The sequence below is a fragment of the Stegostoma tigrinum genome, chromosome 35 (assembly GCF_030684315.1).
Source record: "Stegostoma tigrinum isolate sSteTig4 chromosome 35, sSteTig4.hap1, whole genome shotgun sequence".
Taxonomy (NCBI): Eukaryota; Metazoa; Chordata; class Chondrichthyes; order Orectolobiformes; family Stegostomatidae; genus Stegostoma; species Stegostoma tigrinum.
Window position 1 is genome coordinate 18,404,320 of NC_081388.1, and position 27,076 is coordinate 18,431,395.

General features: G+C 45.7%; 1 protein-coding gene across 3 annotated transcripts in view; it reads right to left on the minus strand.

Annotated features, from left to right (window-relative positions):
• Positions 1 to 27,076, minus strand: part of trip10a (thyroid hormone receptor interactor 10a) — a 130,068-nt gene that overhangs the window by 54,169 nt on the left and 48,823 nt on the right. For all 3 annotated transcript variants that reach the window (XM_059639887.1, XM_059639885.1, XM_059639886.1), the window contains exon 2: positions 2,504 to 2,619. In XM_059639887.1, the coding sequence (XP_059495870.1) occupies positions 2,504 to 2,619 (116 nt within the window). The remainder of the gene's footprint in view (positions 1 to 2,503; positions 2,620 to 27,076) is intronic.

The following is a 27,076-nucleotide window of genomic DNA, read 5'->3' on the forward strand; positions in this document are numbered from 1 at the left end:
GGAATGAACATTTCATAGAAATAACCCTCTACTTCTTGAACCTCGCACTCCAGAACATTTTTTAATTTGAGCTGAGCAAGTCTAAATGTTGACAGGACATCGGACTGCGGAAAGCATCTCAAGATAGTGTGATGTGAACCTGTTTCTCTTCCTCAGCAACAGAGGTCAGGGAGTATGACCAGGAACAAAAATCATGTCCAATTTCCCTTTGACAGGGGCCTGGGGGACAGCTGCTATCCCCTATCCCAGCTGCACAGAATGGGAATAAAACCTGGAGAATCTCACTGCAACTGGAGAGGGCAAGGCCTTGTAAAGGTTCCTTAAGCGTGCAGTCATTTCAAAGTGGCTTAAAACATAAGAGAGAGTGTGCGTGTGCGTGTGCCTATATGTGTGACAATGAGAGAGCTAAGTGTGCAAGACCGAGGGAGAATGAGGGCAAAGAGATAGTAAGAAGGTCAGAGAGTGTGAAGGCAAAAAAAAAATCCTTAGAGACCAGGTGAAAGATGGAGAAAACATGAGCACTTTAAGACAAAGCATGGCAAAGGGAGCGAGATCGGGAAGGTAAGAGATTAAGGAAGAGCATGTGGGAGTGCTGCCCTTCCTTCACCTCCATTTTAAACAATAAAATAATCTCAGGCCTATAAATTAGAGCTTGTTCCCACTGGTTTGACCAGGCCCAAGGACCAACAGTAAACACACACCTGCGTCTCAGTTGACGCTGTAGAAGTGTCTGGGACAGCAGAAATTTGATAAACATGGTGAGTTTTGAATCCTTGCTGAAGTATTTTCCATCTAAAGCCCTTTTTATTTTTGGTTGTTGAAGATATTTGAGAAAGGAAGTAAAGCCCAGATGGTGAAATGAATCTTTTCGACTGTTTTCTCTGCATTGATAGAGATCTGATAGCTAGTTGGGTTGGTGGGGGATGGGACAGTGCGGTGGGGAAAGGTGAGGGGAGGGCAGAGGTTGACTTGAATGCTTCCCACTAAAAATGACTTTCAAAAGGTTGAAGATTTCAGCTTCCTGGATGTCCACCATGTTGGGTTTTGAATTTATCAGATTGTTCAGCTGTTAACAGGTAGAAAATCTAGTAGCCTACAGAAACACAGGAATTAACACTTCTAGGCAGCAAAGGGAAATTATTTGGAGTCATCAAATGTCAAATAAGGGTGAAACGAGACCAATCAATAATGGATCAGGCCCTCTCTGAAGCTATGATATTACATCCTTGGGTTTGCTTTGAGCTGTCTCAGGACGCTATACAAATGCAACTTACTTTTACTTTATTTACATCTTTTGTATGTAAACCACAGGCAAATGTGAGGAAGAACTTTTTTTTTAACGTAGGGTGTCGTAATGACCTGGATGGAACTGGCTGCTTAAGAAGGTGGAGGAGGTGGAGAGGGCCAGTGATTCAAAGGGAAATTGGTCAGCTACATAGAGGAAATCATCTTAGAACGTAGAACATTACAGCACAGTACAGGCCCTTCGGCCCTCGATGTTGTGCCGACCTGTCATACCGATCTCAAGCCCATCTAACCTACACTATTCCATGTACGTCCATATGCTTGTCCAATGACGACTTAAATGTACCTAAAGTTGGTGAATCTACTACCGTTGCAGGCAAAGCATTCCATTCCCTTACTACTCTCTGAGTAAAGAAACTACCTCTGACATCTTGCAGGATTACGCTAAAATGAAACTGATTGGACTGTCCTCCAAAGACCCACCATGGATCCAAAGACCTCCTCCTGTGTTGTAATGACTCTAACCTGGTCTCTTTTTAAAAACGCTGCTCCCAAAACATTTCCATGTCCTATTGTGGCTCCCTTTTGACAGAACAAAAAATTCAGACATGCCATTTTATGTGCCTATGAACTTCCTTCTCGTATCTTGCTTAATTTGTTTTTGTAACTTGGAAGAAGAATTCCATCTGAAAAACTGGGACATTTCCTTACTCTGCTCCAACAATCTGTGGTCTCCAGCAAATAGCACATCTCCCCATTCCACCTCATGGTTTCAGACTCCAGCCTTCTGACTGGGGTTAGAAGATTCAGATAAAGCCAATGAACTTTTGGGGGACTTCTGGACAATACTCTTGCTCGTTTCTGCTCTGTTTAGCGTTATGTCGTATGTCACTAGTTTTCACTGTACGTGCGTTGATCCCAACAACTATAGGCTCCTTGAAATATTTGCAGTTAGAATTCATTCTTTCTTGGTCTTCCTCATGCACAATTTGATTCTTCAGACTACCAGAGACTCACTGGGCTGAATCTTGTTTTTTTTTTGGCTAAGTTTGGGAAGTGAGGGTAATGGCTCTTTAACAGAATCATCCAATTGGATAACGAGGTTGGAAAAGTTGAACGTGGCTGGGGTTGTGTGCACACAGTGGGGAGGAAGAGATTGGATATTTACGTAAAAGGAAACCAGAGTTAGTGACACTAGGCCTCAAGCTTGAGCCTGACTGAACTTCAAACACCAATAATAAACAGGCCTCGAGCTTACCTCAGCTGCTTAGCATACGACTGTTCAATTTCAGTCCGATCCTTCACAAATTTCACATATTTCTCTATTAGATCGATTCCCCATTGGGTTTGCCGGTCTATGATGTCATATTGGTCCTGGGCGAAGAAATAAAAAGAAAAGCAAGTGGTCAGAATTCTAAGTCAGGCAGAAAGGTGGACTTATATTGCCATGTGGTGTCGAAAATGCAGAAATATGTTCTTGTATCCATCCATCTGTGTATCCTTGGATCTTGGAGCCTGTGTGAATGACTGAACCAATTACAGCCGACAACAGGTTAACCTCAACTCCCTCTGCTTCTGGTTCTTGCGTGACAGTGGATAGAACATAGAACACTACTGCACAGTACAGGCCCTTCGGCCCTCAATGTTGTACCAAACTTTTACCCTAATCCTAAAGTCTATCTAACCTCCACCCCTACCTTATACCATCATCCATATGCCTGGCTAACAGCCGCTTAAATGCCTCTAACGAGGCCGACTCCACTACCCTCTCCGGCAATGCATTCCACACCCCTACCACTCTCTGAGTAAAGAACCTACCTCTGACATCTCCCCTATATCTACATCCACTCACTTTAAAACTGTGCTCTCTCGTAATAGCTACCTCCACCCTAGGGAAAAGTCTCTGGCTGCGTCTATACGTCTGATCATTTTATGCACGTCTAAGACGTCACCTCTCATCCTTTGTCATTCTAAAGAGAAAAGCCCTAGTGCTCTCAACCTTTCCTCGTGAGACCTTCCCTCCATTCCAGGCAACATCCTGACAAATCTCCTCTGCACCTCTTCCAACACTTCCATATCTTTCTTGTAATGAGGCAACTAGAACTGGACACAATATTCCAGATGTGGCCGAACCAGGTTTTTGTATAGCAGTCTTGTTTGAGATCTTGTTTGGGAAGTCCCATGTGGGCGATCAGGGCTCACACAACAAGGAGGTCACCTAGTTGCTGAACATACCTCCAACAGGAAACATTTCCCTCAGGGGAGGGAAACAGGAAAGGGGCCAAGGGGAGGTTACACTGGGGAAAAATGTGAACAAAAATAACTAACTCTTATACTGTTCCAATCACGTCAGATCAAGAGTTTTAACAGCAAATGCTTTTGACGGTCATCAAAACAAGAAAACAACAATTTTAGCACAGCAAGCTCCCACAATTCAAAATGTGCTAATGACCTGCTTGGGGATTGATATTGGCCAGGAGACCAGGGATAACCCCCGTTCTTCTGTTCAATTCCACAGCATCTCATCTAACAGTCAGCACCTCCAACAGCGCAGCTTCACTCCTTCAGTACTTTTGATTTTGCAGAAGTAACTTTATTCAAAAAGTTATCTTTCTGTACATTCACAAGGTACTAAAACAGTTCTGTACAATCTTTGCGTCGTAAAGAAAAGCAAACATTGGAATTTGACATTCCCTGCCGCTGCAATAACAACAGCATTTCCCACTCGTGCAAGATATATTTTGAGGCAGACAAAGGGTTCAATAACTAATTGGGCCCCACTGTGCTTTGGCAGAAAGACCTTAGAAAGTGGTCTGGGCAGGAGCTGCCCCAAGCTCTAGTGAATCCCTCAGCACGCAGTCCTGGGCCTTGGGATGTGTCAGTCTGCACCACTAGGTCAAGGTCAACTCCTTGCTCTCGAAGGCCAACAGGTTTCGGGCTGACCAAAGATTGTTTTTGACCAAGTTGGTGGTCCTCCAGATGAAGTCAATGCTTGTCTCGGTTTGCGTCCTGGGGAACAGGCTGCACAGCAGGGAGTCACGTGTCACTGAGCTGCTTCAAACAAACATTGCCTTCCAATCCTGACAGCCAGCCTAGAATGTGTCAGACCCGAGACCAGGATTTGAACCCACAACCACTGATGCAGAACGCTGACACTGAGCTGTAGCTGACACCTCGTGGACGGAGTAACCTTATTAAGAGAGTCAAAGTGTGACTATTGAGGAAGGAGCTGACCTTAAAGTGATTAGATTAGACTAGAACATTACAGCACAGTACAGGCCCGTTGGCCTTCGATGTTGTGCCGACCTGTCATACCGATCTGAAGCCCATCTAGCCTACATAGTGCATCGACTTCTTCAAAATACATTTTTCAAATCAACAAATTAACAAGAAGGGAGAGAGAGAGAGAGAGAGAGAGAGAGAGAGAGAGAGAGAGAGAGACAGACTGTGACAATGAATACATATAAACTTCTCTAAATCAGACGCAGAACAAGATTCATGGAAGAGACACACAATAGCAAGTCTTTGGGTTCGGTCCACTCTTGTGGTCATCTCACAGCTATGAGGTATATTTCACTCTTATTTAATATTCCACATTGGACCTGTGGAATAATAACCCACTCGAATTACATAATGTGAAATGACAAACTTCGGAAGAGGCTGGGATTGGTTATATGGTCAACGGACTTGCTCTAAATGTTAGACAACATTTACTTTATTTAAGGGGTCAGAAGGAGTTCAATCTCTCAGTGTCAGGAGCACAGGATGTGCTTCTGCTGACACAAACCATGCTGCCTTACCTTGGACTGTGCACAGCATCAACCAGGTGGGCCTGGGCTGTGGGAAAGAAGGAATTAAGGAGAAACGCTGTGTGCTGACATTATCTGCTCACTACCCCAAAGGGAACCTTTTGCAACAGCTTCTTGCATCTTTACAGCATCTTTAAGTGAAATGAAGTGTCCCAGGATGCTTCACGAGTGTCATCAAACACAAACAAACAACCAAAGGAGATATTATGGCAATTCACTAACCTAGAGAGGCAGTGGCATAGTGTTAATGTCTAATAGTGGACGAGTAATCCAAAACAACATTCTGAGGATGCAGTAGGATTAATACTGTGGCAGAGCTTGAAACGTGAATTCATGGAGTCCCTCAGACTGCAGAAACATGCCATTTGGTCCATCAGGTCCACGCCGACCCTCTCAAGAACGTCCCATCCAATTCAATTTCAAAAAAAGTCTGGAGTAAAAATCTACCCTCATTACAACCACCGTAAAATCCCAGCTGGCTCACTCATGGACTTCAGGGAAGGGAAATCTGCCATTCTTTCCTGGTATGGCTTACATGTGACTCCAGACTCACGGGTAATGGGGTTGACATTTAACTCCCCTGTGGGGCAATTAGTGGCTCAGCCAGCAATGGCCCCTATCCCATGACCAAATGTTTTGAGAAAAAGTTGGTCAAAAAGATAGGGAGAAAAAGCAGAGATTTAAAGAGGGATTTCTTCAAGCTTAATGACTACATTTGGAGAAGTCAAAAGCTGCAGATCATATATTTCAACCCAAACAGGAAGTTAGATAATAAATTGTTTGCACAGCAAGAGGAACTCCAATAATCAGAAGTCTGCATGGGGAAGAGCTGCTGGCTTTCCTTCGTACAGACTGAATGTTTCCCTCATTATAGCACAGAGACGAGACACTGACAGAAGCTTGCCCCATTTTCAATCCTTTGATGATTCCGAATAGCCTCTGAAAGGAATTCAAAAGCTCCCGTAGAGTTATGACACCACTTTGTTGCTTTTGGAATCAGTTCAGACTACATAACACCAAACACATTATTAACCATATCCTTTGTTTTTATACAAGACAAAAACCTTTTCGTTTTAGTCCCAGGGTTTTGTTTGTTGCATATCTGGGAGGATAGGCATGCAGTAAAAAGCTGCGTAGTTTCAGAAGTAAAGGCTTGCTCGCCAGAAGATGTATTGCAAAGGCTACATTTTTGTGAGGACTTGAGGTTTGAAGGCGTGCGGAAAAATGGATTTGTTTCAAATTCCGTGGAAGCTTAGATTTAGTTTCAGGGGGTTGATGAAAGCACAGATTGGAACTTCTTTAAAAATAAGACACTTCTGGGAAATCACACGAGAACTTCATTTGAATTGCTTGGACTCACTTCTTAAAAGTGTCAACTGCCTGGGTTTTAAGGCAGTTTTGTTTTGTTTTATTTGTTTGTGGATATTGTCGTCACTGGCTGAGCCAGCCTTTATTGTCCGTCACTAATTGTCCAGAGGGCAGGTAAGAGTCAGTTACATTGCTATTGATCTGGGGTCAGATGTAGCCCAGACAAGGTAAATCCAGCAGATTTACTTCCCTGAAAAACATTGAGTGAACCAGCTATTTTTTTTAATTGACAATCGACTGTAGTTACGTGGCTGACATTTGGCCCAGTTTTTAACGCCAGACTTTTACTGATATTAAATAGCACCATCGGCCATGGTGGGACTTGAACCCATGTCTCTCAGAACGTTAATTTGGGATTACCAGTCCTTACTTTGTAGGTAGTTGAGGGGAAAAGTCAGCTAAAAGCCTGTCCGGGTCATCTCTGCTGAAACAACCTTGTTGTAAAGCCGAGTGTGGAGCCCAATGCCCTCTGGAAGAGTTACCAGAAAACTTCTCCATACTGTGTTTCCTCAGCAAGTTGTATCTACCAAGACCCAAGATCAACAGCCATCCAGACATCTTAACTGTCTGCTTTGTAATTATGCATGGGCATTAAAGACAGAGCTAGCCAGTGACATCAACATCCCATAAAGGAATTAGAAATAAAAAGGACAGCCTTAAAATTCAGGCAGTGGACTTCTAGCAACTTGATTGGACTCACTGTAAAGTTGTCATGTGCTTTCCCAGAAGTATCATTATAAAACAAAAAGTTCCACCGTGTCCTTTTCACCCACCCTTTAAATACAAATCCAGCTATCCTAACGTATCCATTTCACACCTTTTCCTTTTGTTTTCTTTCAACAATGAACAATTATTGGCCAGAAGTGTTACTTTTCTTTCCACAAAAATGGGTTTCTGCAGAGAAAATCCATTTTACTCCCTTTGCCTGAAATGTGTGTGTCTTGGCTCATTTAGAAGATTTCATATAAAAACTATGCATATTAGCCAGTGTGGCATCTCTGTCAAATAAGATTTGTTTTAAGATTAATACAAAGTGAATAAAGCAATTCATCAAGTAGTGGGTTGAGACACGCACACACACATGCACAGAGAGAGAGAGAGAGAGAGAGAGAGAGAGAGAGAGAGACACGCAGAGAGAGACAGAGAGATGCAGAGAATGAGAGACACAGAGTGAGAGAGAGATGCATAGACAGAGAGAGAGAGACAGCGGCAGAGAGAGAGAGAGAGAGAGCGGCAGAGAGAGAGAGACAGAGAGACACACACAGACAGAGAGGAAGACACATCCAGAGACATATGGAGACAGGGAGGGTGAGAGAAAGGGGGAGAAAGAGAGAGTGTGAGTGAGACAGAAAGAAAGAACAAGAGAGGTGGGGGTGAGAGGGAGGAATGGTGCACTCCCATCTCAGTCTAAAAGGTGCTCAACTAATTTCTTGCAACATTCCTCTAAAAGGCACAGCAACTTTGAGATATGCATTTAGGAAAATAGAAGCCATTGGTCTTTTGACCTCCTAAGCCCATTCCTCTATTTGATGAGGTGACAGTTGATCTCCTACTTTAACACAATTTTACCAACATTATTGCGGAGCCGGTTCAAAGGGTCGACTAGCCATCACCAGCTTCTACGCCTGATGATCACCATTTCCCTCTGTATCGGAAAGCCTATTGATCCAAGTCTTGTACATGCTCAATGCTCAGGCATAAAGTGCTTTCCAGGGTAGAAAATTCCAAAGACTCAGAATCCTGTAAATGAAGAAATTTCACATCCCTGCCTTATACAGCTGAGCCTTGAACTGAGAGGAAGAACGATTTCTCAAGACTCCACAGTCTCTCAATATCTTATCCAATCGCCTCTCAATCATCTGAACTCCATACAATACAATCTGTATTTAATTCAAACAAAAGCCTTCTTGTCCCAGGAGTCAGTCTTGTGTGACAACAAGAAAATAGAAAGATCTGCTTTTGAAAGCTTCAAAGTGTGCACAAACTCAGGCAAAGTTGAAAACAACTTTGAATTGTAACTCCGTCTATTTATGTAGCTTATCATCACAAACACCTCAAAGCAATCTGCACACAACTAATTACTCTGACACACAGTGACTTACAATAACCAAAGGCCTTTTCAAACATAAAACAAGCCTCACTTTGAAAGAGAAAATAAAATGTTCTGTTCTTTACTGTTTTACTAACTCATTTTTGATTTTTGTCACCATTTACTAATTATTATTCAGAAATCTATGAACTATTGTAACGAAAAGGGAAAGACCAAGTTCTCCTGTAGTATAATCAAGGGCTTGTACCTGGGAGGCCGCTCTGGCTCAACAGGCAAGGACTTGCCAAATGTCTCAGAGACACGCAAATCGTTCACAATGTGCCAAGGTCACTCTGGGCTGAGGTGCATGTTATAAATCCCAAGAAAAAGTTCATCCTTTCTCTATCTAATTCACTCACCTCCCACAATGGCAAGTTGCACTTCTGTTGGCATTCAGCCATTGCCCTCTTTGTTGAGCCAAAGACACAGTGCTCCAAAGGTGGGGTGTAAACTTACAGACGACTTGGATTCTATACGTTCCTGATCAGCCCCCGACCCACCTGCCGAGCATGTTCCCCATCGGTCCCCGGCCCCCCTGCCTGGAAACGTTCCCAATCAATCCCCAAGACACACACACACACACACACAGGGACACATGCACCACTCTGCACTGACCTGTGCACATACATAGACACACATATGCATTTGTATGTCAAACACCATACCCACTTCCCCACTCTTGGCCGAGCTCAGCTAATACCACACACACGCACAGACTAAATTCATGTCAAGGTCTTTTTGCCCATTCTCATACCAGCTGCCATAGGGGTGCACTCTATATTTAACCCAAGGCTGATATTCACTTGGTTACCTCAAACCAGTAATGTCTGGGAAATAGGTGAGAAGTTCACCTCCACTCCATTCTGACTCGACTGCTTGGACAGATTTGACAGAGGCATGAAAATCCCATCCAGTTCTTCCTAGCTCCCCTCCTGAGGCTGCCAGCCTGAGCTTCACTGCCTCTCTACAATAGGTTACAGTCGGTACAGATTCCACCTCCCTCTCTCACCTCACAGCAACGCTGATAAATTCTGACAACTCAACCACCATCAGACAATAGCCTCAGAAGCAGGATGAGCACTAGGGGAGCTGTTTCCTGCAGCACCAGAAATTGGTCTTAATTACTCCGATGGCAGAATCCAGATGCAATATTCACCACCTGACATACAGATGCAGAATTCCCTGCTCATTAAAACAAGGCAAAGCCCCTTTTAGTGAAATACAAAAGTAGCCCATGGGTTTCTTCTGAGAGCTGTGCACCATTGTCCAGAAATTGAGAAAGGCTTATTTTGGTCGCTTCAACAAGCCGGCTTTGTTTATTTCTCAATCCACTGCCTATGCCAGGAAAGCTCAGCAGCCAAATTAATCCATCTTGAATATGCTCAAAATACTTGGCATTGAGCCCAAAGACTGATAAGAGAGAGAGAGAGAGAGACCAACAGTGAGCGACACACAGAATGAAACAGCAAGACTGAATAACAATGCAGGAGAGGTGAGAAGAAATGAAGACGATTACATTGGCACAAATGTGCGGCTGTTAGGCCCAGGCTTTTGAACATTCCAGTGTTTTTTTTTGACCCTGCACCTACTACAGAGCTGCACCGCAGAAAATGTGAGAAAGCAAAGAGCAATATTGTTGTGTGGGTGGTTCCCTGCCAAGTCAATGCCCATTACCATAAAGGCTTGTGGATAAGATACAATTAGTTTGCACTGAAATGACTGCTACGAAATCCAAATTTATTTATTCAAGCGCAGTTGTGTTTTTGGGAACCCATAATTGGTTTGACCTTTTCTTCTTCAAACATTATTTGTTGGCCAGGGAAGGTTGTCCTTCTGCACTGGTAAGTTTGAAAAGGCTGCTGATTTCAGCTGGTTCGAGAGTAACATTATGCCATCCACAGTCTACGCAGCACGAACAGTTCATTTCACCAGCACATCCAATATTCTGGAACCAGCACCAATGCAGAGGACAGGATCAATAACGCCGCTGCATATAAAGATCTGACTTTGTCACCGGATTGCCAGCAGTCCTATCACCTACATCATGTTGTAGCAGGTAAAGGAAGAGAAACAACAGTTATACTCATCACCAGAATCACCCTGTTCCTTTGCGACAGCACTGACTGCAAATACAGATAATGACTACATGCCATTTGGACCAGAAGCTTGGCTCCTGGATCAGCAGGTCACGCTGTCAGATGAAATGTAGGTGGGGGTGGGGGTGGCGAAGAGGTGTCAGAGAGGGGAGGGGTTCCATGGTTTTGTAGCCTTACAAAGGGACGTTTTTGCAGCACAACCTTCTGCATTTCCTACAACGCTGTTGTAGGCCGAAAGCCATCCCACTCAGGAACTGAAGGGACTATATTCTGTTCCAAACACATACCTATTGCAACTCCTCATCTTTCCACTCAATAAACTCAACGGGATAAATTAAACAGCTCATCCCCAGAGTAACCAATCCAGGATACTGAATGTTACTGCCACCTTTGACCCTGACTGACTACAAATGCCAATAGCTTCAGCAACACTTTGGTGGAAATCCGACTAAAGTTCCTTCAACACCACAGCAGTGCCACAATACAGAAGGATTCAGCCCATCGTGACTGGGCTAAGCTGTCTGAACAAGCAATCTAATTCATGCCATTCTGCCATCTTTGTCATTCTACGTGGGGGGCAGGGTGGAGCCTGGGGTGGGCTGGGGGAGGGGAGTGCACTGTGGGTACTGAAAGTTTGGGAACTTGTTGTACAAGGCTTAGTAATCTTTGGGGTGTTTGCAATCTGGTGATGAAGAGGGAGATGTTTCCCTACAAAGTACCTTAGGCCATTCTCTAATATTTAAAATAAAATCAGGTTGTTGGATAAACATTTTCCCTAAATACAGGGTATGGGCTGGGGTTGGACATGATCTTGGAAATATGGCTGACAGGGGCCTGGCCCTGACCTATTTTAACAGGCTCAGCTGTTAGGAACAGAGGAGTGGAAACAGGCCCCTCACAATCTAATCTGACTGACCTATGACCCCTGTACTGCCAGCTCTCAATTCTTAACTGAATGTCCTTTTAGGGACGGAACAGCTCACATTCTCCACAGGATGAGAATCCATCACACTGACAAGGTCCTAAAAAGGTCCTGGAAATATTTTCAGAAGTTTCCAATGTCCAGGAATACTCAAAAACCAAAGGGCTGAGATGCAAAGAGACTTGTAGGCAAACAATTAAAATGGCCGCAGCCAGATATCAGATCAGAGGGGAGGCAGTGGTGTAGTGGTAATGTCATTGGTCTCAAAATCCAAATCTCAGGCCTGTGTTCGTGTAACAGGGGATTGAATTCCTGCATGTCAGATGGTGACATTTGAATTTAATAGAAGTCTGGGCTGAAAAGCTAGCCTAATGTACAAGGCTGTGGGCCAACTGAACCATATTCAAGAGGGCACTGGGTGATCATCTGGATATTAATAGTGTGCAGTGTTATGGGGAAAAGGCAAGAGACTGGCAGCAATAAAACCATTGCAGGCACGATGGGCCGAATGGCCTCGTTCTGCACCATAACTATTCTATGGTTCTGAACTGCTACAAAATGTGACTACAGTAGATAGATGCTTGATGACTTGGATATGCAGGACAAAGAGCCTCTTCCTGTGCTGCAAAACTCTACGACTAACGTGACCGCATAGACGCGAGTGGAGAAAATTTGCCACTCCTACCTGGTCTGGTTTATGCATGACTCCAGACCCACAGTAATATGGTTACAGAGTCACACAGTATGGAAACAGACCCTTCAATCGAATATGTCCACGCTTACAGACATCCCAATCTGACCTACAGCAATTTGCCAGCATTTGGCCCATATTCCTCTAAACCCCTCCTAATCATCCAGATGCCTTTTAAATGTTGTAATTGTACCAGCCTCCACCACTTCCTCTGGCATTCCATACATGCGCCGCTCTCTGCATGAAAGGTCCCTTTTAAGTTGAATCTTAACTACCCTCTGGGCAACAGGAATAGGTAATGGTAATTGGGCTGGCCATTAGTATCACACCCCAGGAGGAGCTTTAAGGTAAAAATGCTGGCTGGATGTGGGCAGGTATTCTGTTTTACCACAGACGTGCACAGTTAGGAGGACGAATAAACAGGAGAAAAGCTGAGGCAATTGTCAGTGTGTTGACAAACTCGGGCCAAATCAAAAATACCAAGCCAGCCTTGAGAAGTCAGTTTGTAACACGGTGGTACATTGTAGAGAATGATTGGGGAATACCTTTCAATTATGTTTGCCGAGAGTCAATGACTTCCTAATGAATCCCCAAAATGATGAATAAAATTCTCCTGCTGACTCAGCATGCCTTTCATACCTTCAATTTGCATCAAGATTAACCAATCGGAAGTGGTTGCTCTTTCAGGGATCAAAGGTCAACAAAAACCTTTCCCAGTCAACCATTCATCATTTTGTTGAAGCACACTTTAAGCACAGGACTGGTGGAGCTATCAAATGGTACGATGACCGGGATTTCATCGAAGTGAAATCATCGCCGTTCAAATTTTTGCTTTCCTGAGGACTGTATTTTGAGGTAAGACCAGGGATTAGTTTCCAGTGATCAAAGGTCACTAAAGGAGACCATAATCAAAGGAATCAGTTCAGTTTGACACGAGTTTGCTTCAGCCTTTCACCCACAGCAGTCACATGCCAATAAATACCCAGAGACCACAAACCTTCAGCCCTGTCCCATCTACAGCTCACTTTAAAAATGTCTTCAACCACAACAAAGGCCACATATGTTGGTGGATACTGCAGGTAAAGTGTTTAAGGGCGAGGTGAATAGCCAGAACCTTCCCAGTCAAAATTCCCTGACTCATCACAAGTGAAGTGCTGGGGAAAACACAACTTTACATTCCTGCTGCCTGCAGTCAGACTATCAACTACTGTCAAACTGCAAATTTACCACCTTAGGACATGCAGGTGCTGCAACTTGTATAGAAAGCTCATTATTTTCCATTTACTGACTAAATGTGTGTCATGTTCATGAAGGGATGAAACAGAAAGGAGGCTGTATTTGCATGTAGGGAAGGGAAGCCAGTGTCTGATAAAGATTTACCTGCAGAGTTGGTGATTGTAGATTCTAGGGTCTTTACAACACAGCTCCAAAAGTTCAATACATTCAGCACCTTGATCCTAGGAAAATGCACCAAAGCCCTTTGTCGGAATATTAGCAGACACTGAGCTACATGAGGAGATGGGACCTTGGGTTAATGAATGTTGCCATTAAGCACAAAAAGCAATGACAGCATGCTAACACTTTACCAACGACCGCAGCTGGAATGCGTTGTTTAATCCTGGGCACAGAGATTGATTGGATTGGTAACTGGAAGGAGGGTCTTGAGTGAAAACACTGTCCTGATTGAGTTTTTGTCCTTAAATCACAGATGCTGAAAAAGGTGCTCTGATAGAAAAAGAATTTGCATTAGCACGAGGATCTGTCCAGTGGCCTCAATCTATGCTGAAAACTCTCATGACTCGAAAACGAGCAAGCGGACAGTGTCTTAAAATGGATACATTTTCAAAATTGTCCTAAAAAGGAGGAAAATCCAGAAGTTCAGGCAGGTTCAAGACAAGAATTCCAGATCCTGGGGCCTAGGCAGAGATCCCTCCCACCTCTCAGACTGGAAGCTGTGACTTCGTGCCCCATTCCAGAGACTCAAAACACAAAAGTTTAGGCAAATTCTCTAAGTGCAATATTTCAGACAGAGGTATGGATCAAAGACATCCTGTGGCAGGGGGAGTTCTCCTCCCAGTGTCCCATGCCACTTTGTATCATAGAAACCAGTTTATCAAATTATTAATCACTGCGCTCTTATTGGGACCTGGCTATGCACAAATTGGTTGCCACGTTTCCCACATTAAAAGATTGTGTAAAACACTTTGAAAGTGAAAAGCACAATAGGAATTCAAGTATTTATTTTACCGGCCAACACGGAACAGGAGCAGGCCATTCAGCCCCTTGAGTCTGTTCCATCATCTAATGAGGTCATGGCCAATCAGTGGCCTAACTCCATTTGACTGCCTTTGACCCAAATCCCTCAATACCTTTGCTTAAGGAAAGAGTAGGGTTTTGTGTAACTGCAGTTTCGTTTCTGCATCCTTGTACTCCAGGCCTCTAGATATAAAAGCCAACAATGCATTAGCTTTCTTGATTATTTTCTCCACCTGATTATGACATTTTTAAGATCTATGCAACTGAACCTCCAAGTGTCTTTGGACATTCACTGTTTAACTTTATACCATCCACAAATTACACAGATTTATCCTTTCTCTGCCCAAAATGGATAACCTCACACTTGCCAACCTTGAATTCTATTAGGAACTGTAATGTTGAATGAGAAATTCACAGTTCACAGGGCATTAAGTACTCTTTGACTTCTGGATAACTTATGCAAGAACTCTGCTGGTGTTTTATCAATTTTATCAATAGCTGCTTCGATTTTTTTCTCTGAGGAAATTCACTTGCACACCCTAGACGAGGCCACGAATACATTGCAAAACGTTAACCCACAGCTGGATGGTCCCTGAAGCCGCTGGAGGTCGGGAAGCATAAGCTGCTGTCTACAAAGACTGGGACAGCAGTGCAACTGGCAAACAGGAGGTGCACAGTGACCATGTTGTCACCAACAGGCCGAGTGAGTCGCCCACAAGCTGAATGAAGTTAAGGAAGGACAGGGGCTTCCTCAGAGGTAGTCAGGGTGGGGGTGGTGAGAAGAGGGAGCAATTTTTACAGGAAACTTCCAAAAATCTCAGTCTCCCGATTACGCAGTAAGCTGCAAGAGGTGGTGGGCCTGGTAGGGACAGGTTCCCCTGATGTAGCCATTTCAGAGGGCAGACAACGCTCACAACCACATTGTGGTGGTTCTGGAGTCACCTATAATCCTCACTGGGTAAGGACACCAGATTTCCTTCCCTGAAAACAGATCATTAGTGAACCTGATGGGTTTTTTACAACAATACACGACCATCCTCACTGACATTGTTTTATATTTAATCCAGCAAATTTTAATCCCCAGCTGCTTCGACGGGGCTTGAACTTGGCAATGATCGTTAGTCCAGGTCTCTGATTACGTGTCTATTAAAATGCCAGACTATGGTCCAGTGTTCAAATCCTGTGGTCCCTCAGGCAAAGATGACTAACTCTTCAGGCCAAAAGATTGAGCTGACAAAGTCTCCCTGGCTAATTTACGTTTTTAATAAACATAGCCAAGACAGGCGAGATGAGACTGTTTCTACAACATTCCCAGCACAGTTCAATGATGAGGTGTCAAGCAGCAGGAGAAGAGATATGGGAGGGTTTGGGACAGGGAAATGAGGCAGTGGCACACCTCAGAAGTCCCATACTTTCCAGCTCTGTCCTTACTCTAGCATAGGCAATAGACTGCAGCAGTTCAAGAAGGCAGCTCCCCACCACCTTCTCAAGGGCAACTGGGGACAGGCAATAAATTCTGTCCAGCCAACAACACTCACATCCCACAACATGAAAAATAAAACAAAATCACTCCAGGGATAGTCTCATTTCCTGGAATGTGACTAAGTTCACCTTGGGTTATTCTCATTGGAATTTCCTGGGTAATTTGCAATGCTAACACATTAGACTTGACAGAAAAATCCCATCAATTAGAAACTCCCGAGCACTCTCTACCCTCCCATCTGTGCCAACACTTGATTAGATTCAAGAGCTTTTATTTTTGCTGACTGCATGGGTTTGTGGGGGGATACTGGCAAGGCCAGATAAAGGTTAACCACATTGCTGTGGTTGCTGGAGTCATATGTAGATCAACTGAGTGAGGATTAACGACTTACTTCCCTAAAGCCCATTTAGTGAACCAGACAGATTTTAATGATTGTTTAACAGTCACCGTTACCAAGGTGAGCTTTCAATTCCTGATACTGTTGAATTTAAATTCTGACAGCTCCCACAGTGAGGTATCAACCTGTGTCCCCAGAACATTAGCTCAGTGGGGAAAGACTGAGGTCTTCCTGCTGAAGTCAAACGGGAATCCATTCAGTTATTGTACCCTCCCAATGCCTCAAATGTTATGTACAGGAAAGAAATGCCTTGTGTTTGTTTGTTGGATATAGTCAAACTCCAATGTTTGTTTCTCCCTATGCTACTATACAGAACCGAATTGTGTTAGTGATGAAGATAGTAGGAACTGCAGATGCTGGAGAATCTGAGATAACAAGATGTAGAGCTGGATGAACACAGCAGGCCAAGCAGCATCAGAGGAGCAGAAAAGCTGACGTTTCGGGCCTAGACTCTTCTTCAGACCGTTTTCTGCAGAAGGGTCTAGGCCGAAACATCAACTTTTGTGCTCCTAAGATGCTGCTTGGCCTGCTGTGTTCATCCAGCTCTACACCTTGTTATCTCTGTGTTAGTGACCGCATGTGTATAAAGATATCTTTATGAATGAAGTATATTTTTGAAATTAAAAGAAATTGTTCCAGCCTCTGGATTCATAAGCTAGTGATTTTACAAATATACTACCATCTTCCAGTGGATAGAAAAAGAATGGACTGATTGACAATAGGAGAGCACAAACACAATTGGAATATCTCAGATGCTCATCATGGTCAATGCTGAAGCGACAGAGCCAGGTCTAATGGGCTCAGCGTTCCTGCAATATTCAGGCAGCAAAAATGTCAGCTCAATGTCCTCCTTATGATCGCACCATCAAACAAACAGAAAACTGCTTACATGTGCGTGTTGAAGGTTTGAGTTCAACAGTGCTGCTACCAACAGCTGACGTCAAGGGATCTTTACTTTCCGTTCCAAACATGACTCTGCATTTCGACCCCTTGTTGGCCCTATGGACAGGGATGGGGTCAAGGCAACAACACTTTTATTTTGAAAGAGTCAAAAGAACGTTGTTTCCAGTTGCAAAGAGTCGAGGTCACTTTGCTTTTCTGTTTAAAAAGAGCAGTGAGCTTTACTCTGTATTTAACCTGGTTTTGTTCCTGTCCCAGGAGGATGTGATGGGGATGGTGTTGAGGGGACTTGTCTTTTCTGTTGTGCCTTGTTTAACAGTAGGCTAAGCTCGCCCCTCACTCCGGCTCCTGCAAATGCTTTAGCTCCCAGTCCAGTCTCACCTGAAATTAAAAATCCTCATCCTCATGTTCACGTCCCTCCAATGGCAACAACCACACCCCACCCCCATCTGAGTGCCCTCCTCATCCCCCCCATTCCCCATCCCCCATCCGGGTGCCCTCCTCACCACCCCATCCCCTGTCCGGGTGCCCTCCTCACCATCCCATCCCCCGTCCGAGTGCCCTCCTCACCCCCCATCCGAGTGCCCTCCTCACCCCCCCATTCCCCATCCCCCCTCCGAGTGACCTCCTCACCACCCCATTCCCCCGTCCGACTGTCCTCCTCACCACCCCATACCCCCGTCCGAGTGCCCTCCTCACCCCCCACCCCCCATCCGAGTGCCCTCCTCACCCCCCCATTCCCCATCCCCCCTCCGAGTGCCCTCCTCACCCCCTATCCCCCATCCGAGTGCCCTCCTCACCCCCCCATTCCCCATCCCCCCTCCGAGTGCCCTCCTCACCCCCTATCCCCCATCCGAGTGCCCTCCTCACCCCCCATCCCCCATCCGAGTGCCCTCCTCACCCCCCCATTCCCCATCCCCCCTCCGAGTGCCCTCCTCACCCCCTATCCCCCATCAGAGTGCCCTCCTCACCCCCCATTCCCCATCCCCCCTCCGAGTGCCCTCCTCACCCCCTATCCCCCATCCGAGTGCCCTCCTCACCCCCCCCATTCCCCATCCCCCCTCCGAGTGCCCTCCTCACCACCCCATCCCCCGTCCGAGTGCCCTCCTCACCCTCACCGCTCCCCCCCCAACATCGGCATGACCACCTCAGCCCTCCTCCTCTGTCCAAATGACATCCTCACCCCTCCCGCTCCATCCGAGCGACCGCCTCAACCCCCAGCACGAGTACCCCCCTCACACTCCCATCACGTCCAAGTGGCTTCCTCACCCTTCCCCCTCTTCCCTCCATCCGAGCAACCGTCTCTCACCCCCCACGTCCGAGTGACCTCCTCACCCCTCCCCCCTGTCTGAGTGACTTCGACCTCCTCACCCTCACCCCCCCCATCCAAGTGACCTCCTCACCCTCACCACTACACCCCTCCCCTCCCCCAGGTGGCCTCCTCCATTCCTACAGCATCTGCGATCACAGTAAGCTCCCAATTCTGGCTTCTTGCGCACCCCCAGTTTTGTTCATACAGCTGGTGGCCAGACCTGGTCCCTAAACTTTGAAAGTGGGGCTCTATAATACCCCCAGCCCCCTTCTTATTTTAAAATATACTCTTAAAATTTCTTGTGACCAAACTTTCCATCTCCTGTCATCACATCTTTCATAGCTTTTGAGCAACAACGCTCCAGTAAAGTGACTTGGGTGCATGGCACTGACTAAAGGTACTATATAAATGCAAGATGTCACAGATTGCAATAAGTTGCTATTTTGGTGCGTGAGTTAGGGACAGACATTGTTTTTGGACCTCAGTGCCACTGGATAGCTTCGGGCACTGCTAGAAACAGACCGTGCCACAAGAAGTGGCATGCTAAATGCAAAGTCGTCAAGGTGTTTCAGAACTGCTCTGTTAGATGGCCAACAATAAGAAAGTTGCACTGACATAGCGTTTCTCACAACCACTGACAGCCATAAAAATACTCTATTAGTCACTTGTGGAATATGGAAAACACTGCACCCCATTCAGAAGCAGCAAGATCTCACAAAAGAACAACCTGAAAATGACCAGATCATCGGTATTTGCTCCCTCAATTGAGGGGTAGATATGGGATTGAACATCATCATCTTGGACAGTGCAGCACTCCTTCAGCACTGAACATTTTGTGCTAGATATAGCAAGAACAGAAGTTCAGATACAGCTTTAAAACTATACCCCAGCTGCTGTTCCCTCATCAGGCAACAGCCTGGCCTGACTCAGCATTCCAGCTCAACCAACAGCCAGGGCCTACGCTCAACGTGTTCCTGAGAAATTTCAAGAACACGGTAAGACGAGGTTGACAGAATAAACAATATTTTGGGAGCAAGTGAAACCTGGAGGAAATGAAGAAAGATAGCTCTGCTCCTGAAGCACAACTAAAACGGCACTCCAAAACTGCCCCAGAATACAGGGCCTGGTTCCAAGCATAACTGGCTGCAAAAAGGAAAAGTATCAGAAACGCTGGTTAATGTTAACAGGAAATAGTTTGAAAAGTGGCATTAGTTTGTGTGTTTAACCTGAAACAGTGCCAAAGTACTTTCAACCTTCATGTGGCTTCACTACTTAATGTGCGCAGGAAATGTGGCACACGGTCAGAGGTACAGAGAGTCTAGCCCAGGAGAGACCCAGGTCCTGGCTCTGATCCAAACAGACTCGCCAGCAAAACACGGCCAACTCGAACTGTGAAAAAATCCAGCTGTACAACTGCAAGCTCGTCCTTGCAATGCTGGGCTGGACGTGGGGGGAGAATGATCAACCGTGTGGAGTTTGCACGTTCTCCCTGCATCTGTGTACGTTTCCGCCAGGTGCTCCAGTTTCCTCCCACAGTCCAAAGATGTGCTAAATAGTGTACGTTAGGATGGTTAGCCACAGGAAATGTAGGGTTACAGGGAAAGGGTAGGGGGATGGGTCTGGGTGGGATGCTCCTCAGAGAGGCAGTGTGGACTTGTTGGGCTGAAGGGCCTGTTTCCACACCGTAGGGATTCTACGTTTCTCATGGTACCTGCCAGAAGCATACTGTTGGAAACCTCCAGCAGGTGCACCGAGCCAAATACAACACAGCCAGTAAGCTGTTGCTGACAGAAGTTATATTCTTTTCTAATGAATAGAGGGCCTTGGTCACCTCATCCAGAGACAATGACTGATGCAGCCTCTCCAGTGTGCTGTCATAAGACCCCCGTGATAGAGGACAGCAACGGCTGGCAGGCCATGCTGTCAGTGTGATTTGTGTCATATACACTGGCAATAAAAGGATTTGCTGATCCTTAGTGTGTCAGGTTGAAGTGATATTACCGAGCCATCTTCTTCCTTCACACTACTGAGTACAGAGCTCTTCTTTTGGACTACATCTCATCCTGCTCCACAGTATGGGCCTTGGACTAGAAGATTAACTTGGAGGACTCTGAGGCAAACAGTGAGACTTGCTAGCTCCTTGAGCTCCTCCAAGGATGATATTGACCCCCATCGCCTGTATCAGGAGTAGGTTCTGTGTGCTTTCTGGAGTGTCTATAATATCCCCAGGGCCTTACCATTGACTGCCCTGGATCAATCCACCAAAATGCAACACATTGCTTTCATCTAAGCTCCATCTGCAATACCTCAGCCCACAAGCTCTGTTGATCAAGATTCTCTATATTCCCAGATAACCATCTTCCCTATCCACTACAGCACCAATCGCAGAGCCATTTGCAAACTTACTAACTAATTCTCATTCAAATCATTGATAACAAAGTGTGGAGCTGGGTGAACACAGCAGGCCAAGCAGCATCTCAGGAGCACAAAAGCTGACATTTCGGGCCTAGACCCTTCATCAGAGAGGGGGATAGGGTGAGGGTTCTGGAATAAATAGGGAGAGAGGGGGAGGCGGACCGAAGATGGAGAGAAAAGAAGATAGGTGGAGAGGGTATAGGTGGGGAGGTAGGGAGAGGATAGGTCAGTCCAGGGAAGACGGACAGGTCAAGGAGGTGGGATGAGTTTAGTAGGTAGATGGGGGTGCGGCTTGGGGTGGGAGCAAGGGATGGGTGAGAGGAAGAACAGGTTAGGGAGGCAGAGACAGGTTGGACTGGTTTTGGGATACAGTGGGTGGAGGGGAAGAGCTGGGCTGGTTGTGTGGTGCAGTGGGGGGAGGGGACAAACTGGGCTGGTTTAGGGATGCCGTGGGGGAAGGGGAGATTTTGAAACTGGTGAAGTCCACATTGATACCATTAGGCTGCAGGGTTCCCAGGCGGAATATGAGTTGCTGTTCCTGCAACCTTCGGGTGGCATCATTGTGGCACTGCAGGAGGCCCATGATGGACATGTCATCTAAAGAATGGGAGGGGGAGTGGAAATGGTTTGCGACTGGGAGGTGCAGTTCCACCTGTCTCTGCCTCCCTAACCTGTTCTTCCTCTCACCCATCCCTTCCTCCCACCCCAAGCTGCACCCCCATCTACCTACTAAACTCATCCCACCTCCTTGACCTGTCCGTCTTCCCTGGACTGACCTATCCCCTCCCTACCTCCCCACCTATACTCTCCTCTCCACCTATCTTCTTTTCTCTCCATCTTCGGTCCGCCTCCCCCTCTCTCCCTATTTATTCCAGAACCCTCACCCCATCCCCCTCTCTGATGAAGGGTCTAGGCCCGAAACGTCAGCTTTTGTGCTCCTGAGATGCTGCTTGGCCTGCTGTGTTCATCCAGCCTCACATTTTATTATCTTGGATTCTCCAGCATCTGCAGTTCCCACTATCTCTCATTCAGATCATTTATAGGTATGACAAAAAGAGGAGGAGAACGGGGTAGAGGAAGGGGGAGGGCAATTTTACAGGAACCCTTGAAAACTGTCAATCGTCCAATTACATAGCAAGCAACACGAGGTGGTGGGCCCGTGAGAGAAGTGTTCCCCGATGTGGTCATTTCAGAGAGCAGAGACCCACACTGCTGTGGGTCTGGAGTCACATATAGTCCTCACTGGGTAAGGACACCAGATGTTCATCCCTAAAAACAGACTGTTGGTGAACCTTCTTCATCAGCAACTTTCTTTTATTAGCTATTGTCCCATTCCACCAGCCCTCTAGGAGTCCCATGCGTCCCATATTTGGGACTGCCTCCTCCCTTCCTGAGGTCAGTTCCTAGCCGCTGAAGTGATCCACATCATGCAGAGAGGCATGAAATGCTCCGCTGGTACAAGTTAATCAAAGTCACGTGGACTGCTCCGGTTCAAAGCAATTGCTCGCAACCACCTTCTCAAGGGTAACCCAGAATGGGCAATAACTGATGGCTCTCCACAGATTGTCCATGTCCTCCGAATTTTTTTTAATGTAAAACTAGTTTTACTGGAAACTGTAGTTCAGGATGACGCCAGATTTGGGGAAGGCAGGAGGAGAACATATCCAGATATGCAAGGATGGTGGGAACCCATTTGGGGCAGCACGGTGGCTCAGTGGTTAGCACTGCTGCCTCACAGAGCCAGGGACCTGGACTCAAGTCTACCCTCGGGCAACTGTCTATGTGGAGTTTGCTCCCCGTGTCTGTGTGGGGATCCTCTGGGTGCTCCAGTTTCCTCCCACAGTCCAAAGATGTGCAGGTGAGGTGGGTTGGCTGTGCTAAATTGCCTGGTGTTCAGGGGTGTGTGGGTTAGGTGGGATTCTCTGAGGGTCAGTGTGGACATGTTGGGCTAAAGGGCTTGTTTCCACACTGTGTAGGGATTCTATGACTACAATAGAATTAGGAACCGGGCTGGGGGTGCGGGGAGAGGCGTTTGCCAGGACATCATTGAGCTCCTCTCATGATGCAACTCCATGTATCTTGTTCTTCCAATGAACAATAGGTAGTTAAAAATTAAAAACTAACAATAAAAGGAAGCAATAATCCTGTGACAGGATCCCTGTGCAACGCTAGGAAACATTCCCGTGACACGTAGCAAAAACTCATATTTTTGAATGGAATCCCTAAGAGAGGTGTATTGATATCAACTTTAAAGACCTTACACATGAATGTGCGCTCGCACGTAGGAACAGCTATTTTATATTGTCTTGGATTGCATACTGACTTGCGAATTGGCTTATGAACACATTCAGGAAAGGAACCTATTTGTAGCATGGGTTGTGCCTGTAGTAGCAATTTTCACTCAGCCCCTTAGTTTATATGCAAATTGCTGTAGAACCAACTGCTAGGAACAGTGTGATGAAGGGAACAAGTATCTGGGAGCTCAGTGAATGGACAGAACAATGGTCCCTGTCTCTAACCAAGAGGATCGAAGGAGACAGAGAGAGGACATATGGAAGAAGAAATAGAATGAATTCAGGTCAAGAAAGGTAAATATAGAAGGGATTAAGAAAGAGGGAGAAGAGTAAACAAGTATAAATTCCTCAAGAAGAATTAACTGGCTGTAAAAACGAGATTCCACGGTTCATATTTTTCCTCATCTGGGCCGAAGAGGCTGTCTGCCATCATCTCGAAATGCTGTCGATAGGGTAAATATTCTGTTATGACTCTGAATTATCTGTAATGGGTTTTGTGGGAAACTGGTATGCAGGTGCTGTAAGATCATAAAGGGTAACGGGGAGGCCGAGCACGAGATGTCACTTGTACGAGGCTATCGGAAAACCAGTCGACATTTTCTGGAGACTGGCAACACTTGCCACATCGAAGCCATGTGTACCCAAGTGACAGGCTGCCACACACACTCACAATTCTGTTTCCAGTTAGGATGGGCATTGGGTACTGCTACCAAGGACTCTGGGAGGGCTTGGTTTGGGTGGGGGTGTCACAGTGATTGACCCAGTTTTGAAAAAAAAGGGTCGCCCAATTCTACAAAGCTGAGCTTGCAATTGCTCCCAAAGCAGCTTTCAGTCCCCAGTCGCCCCTCACACTTCCCCAATCCGCGCACAAGCAGCTTCACCCACTCAACAGGAATGGAAGCAGACAACAAATGACGACAGGGGGATATCACATGACCGGCTGGGTTCCTAAACTTACAAACATCAGGTTAGCCACACACCAATAGAAATCAGTGCAGCAGTCATCAAAATGACTGATTTCAGGAAGCAAACCAGCAGGGTCAGAACAGCCAAGTTTTAAAAACTTCCCAAAGTGTTAACAGTTTCAAAAAATATATAATTTCTTGCCTTATGTAATCGTGCTTTTCTTTCGGCTGAATCCTTCCCAAATGAAATGATTCGATCTTTACGTTGATGCAGTAGTGATTACCTGTTGATTCTGAATTAATTTAGTCTCATGCACTTCCCTGCTAAAAATGAAAGCTCACCCCGAATTTCAGCAGAATGAAAATAAAACTGTTCCCACACATCAAATCATTTTTATTCAGAAAAATGGTGGCTTTGTATTAAAATTTTGAGAATAGTCAATTAGGCTACTTATCCTCCCCATTATACTTGGCCGGAGAGTACTGTTCAGTTGGCAATATAATGGAAATCTCCTGGAAGTGGGCAACATGGAGGCTCAGTGGTTAGCACCACTACCTCACAGTGCCAGGGTTCAAGTCCACCTTTGGTGGCTATCTGTGTAGAGTTTGCACCATTCTTTGCGTTTCTGCACGGGCTTGCTCTGGTTTCCTCCCACACTGTCCAAAGACATGCAGGTCAGGGTGGACTGGTCATGCTAAATTGCCCATAGCATGCAGGGATGTGCAGGATGGGTGGGTTAGGCATGGGAAATGCAAGGTTACGGGGATCAGGTAGCGGGGTGGGTCCAGCTGCCATGCTCTTCGGATGGTCAGCATGGACTTGTTGGGCTGAATAGCCTGCTTCCACACTTTAGGCATTCTATGATCCCAACTACAACACACTGAATATCTATGCACCTAGCAATGACTACAGCACAGCAAAAGGGTACAGGGTGTTAGGTTCTGTGTAATGTCTTCTCTCCTTCAGTCACACCCTTTCATAGACTTGGCGATCCACTGGTTAGTTTCTGGTCAGATGCATTTATATAGCAACCATCACAGCCTCAAGATCATACCCAGGCACTTTACATCCATGGAGCACAGTGTTTTTTTCCTAAGTTAAGAAATTTAGAACAGCCTCTGATGGGACATTGGAACAAAAACATAATCAAACAGTTACCTTATAAAAGATGAACAAAAACATATTAAATCAGAATAACAGAAGAACCAAGCGTCGATCACCAACAGCAATGGAACCAACCACTCCCAGCTCAACCCAAACCTGGAGTCAGTGTAGAAAGATTCACGAGCGCTGAATGGAATGGGTCACCATTTACACTGTGGGCAATGGCTTTGGAATGGGCCACTTCAGGTCAATTCAGATTGAGACAAAAACCTTTTAACATGCAGTCCCCTCGCTGCTACATTGGAAAGGGGAGAAGAGAGGAACACACTGACCACGAGACACCCTGTAGAATAGCCAAGGGTACGGTAATTCTCGCATTGAAAACAGAGCATGTGTCACTGGAACGGACAGAAGCCTTTGAAAAGGGGTACAAGTGGTAACTGTAGCCCCTTTCTCCAGCGCACCCACCCTTTCAGTTTCGGGCTCAGGATCACAAAACTACCTTCTTCAGCCTGAAATTCTAACAAGCAGTGTTACCAATTTTGACTGTACACGTTCCTCGAGACTTCCCCACACGACCTCCCACCACTTCACCTTTGGAATCATTTTCTACCAATCTCCCATCTTTCGTGAACTAAATTTTAAATCAAAAAAGTGTTGTAAGAAATAAAACAAGTATGTTTTCTTTCATTTTCCAACTGGGTTTAGAAGGGGAGATTTCTGAAGCCAACAAAACTGGAATAGAAACTCTAACAGGTTTCAAACAAAGCCTAACTGGAAATCTTGGGTGTTTCCTGAAACTGAATTTGGAGAATTCTTCTAAAAATTTCATGAGTGTCAGCCTCTGGCAATTCAATTATGAGCACAGCAGATGTCAACACATTCACTAATCTGTGCTTACAACTCCCCTCTGAATGTGTCCATTCAGCCATTCAGTGAACACGATGGTACTCACTAGCTCTCGGTGCATTAAAAAAAGCAAGTGACTCCTGCTTGATGGAGCAATGTTCAAAGCCACAACAGTGAAGCTATTCTTCCTGTGTGCTTCCTGTTAGCGACAACTCAAAATGATTCCAGGACAATTTCTGATGACCAAGGACAGTTCCAGTGTATCAGCCAACATCTCTCCACTACCAACACTCGCCTCAGCGTTCAGTCTGAAAGCAGCTGCTAGGGGAGGAGTAATTTTCTGTCGCAGTTCTTTGCCTGGGGGGGTGGATGAGTGTCACAGAGTTACACAGCACAAAAGAGGCAGTTCTACACCCAACCTATCCACACATATCCTACTTTCCAGAAATGTTATGACATTTCAAGTGCTTACCTACACGCTTTTTAAAGCTTGCAATATTTCCACCTCGACTACCCTCCCGGGCCATGCATTCCAATTCCCCACCATACTCTGGTGAAAAATATTTCCTCAAATTCCTTCTAAACCTCCTGCCCTTCACCTTAAAATGATGTCCCCTCGTTATTGACCCTTAAACCAAGGGGAGTAGCTGCTTCCTATCCACCCTTCCCAAGTTTCTCATCAGCACGCCGCATTTACCACCCACACCCCCACAAGTTTTCTCTGCAGTGAAGAAATCCACCTGCGTTCATACAGCCTCTCTTCATCACCAACATGCAGCATCCCCAGCAACATGCTTGTGATATCAACACAGAGCAGGCTGGAGAAACTCAGACAGAAACACAGCTAACATTCTGAGTCCAGCGACCCTTCATCAGAACCATTCTGACAAAGAGTAACACTGGACCCGAAACGTTAACTCTGTTTCTCCCTCCTCAGATG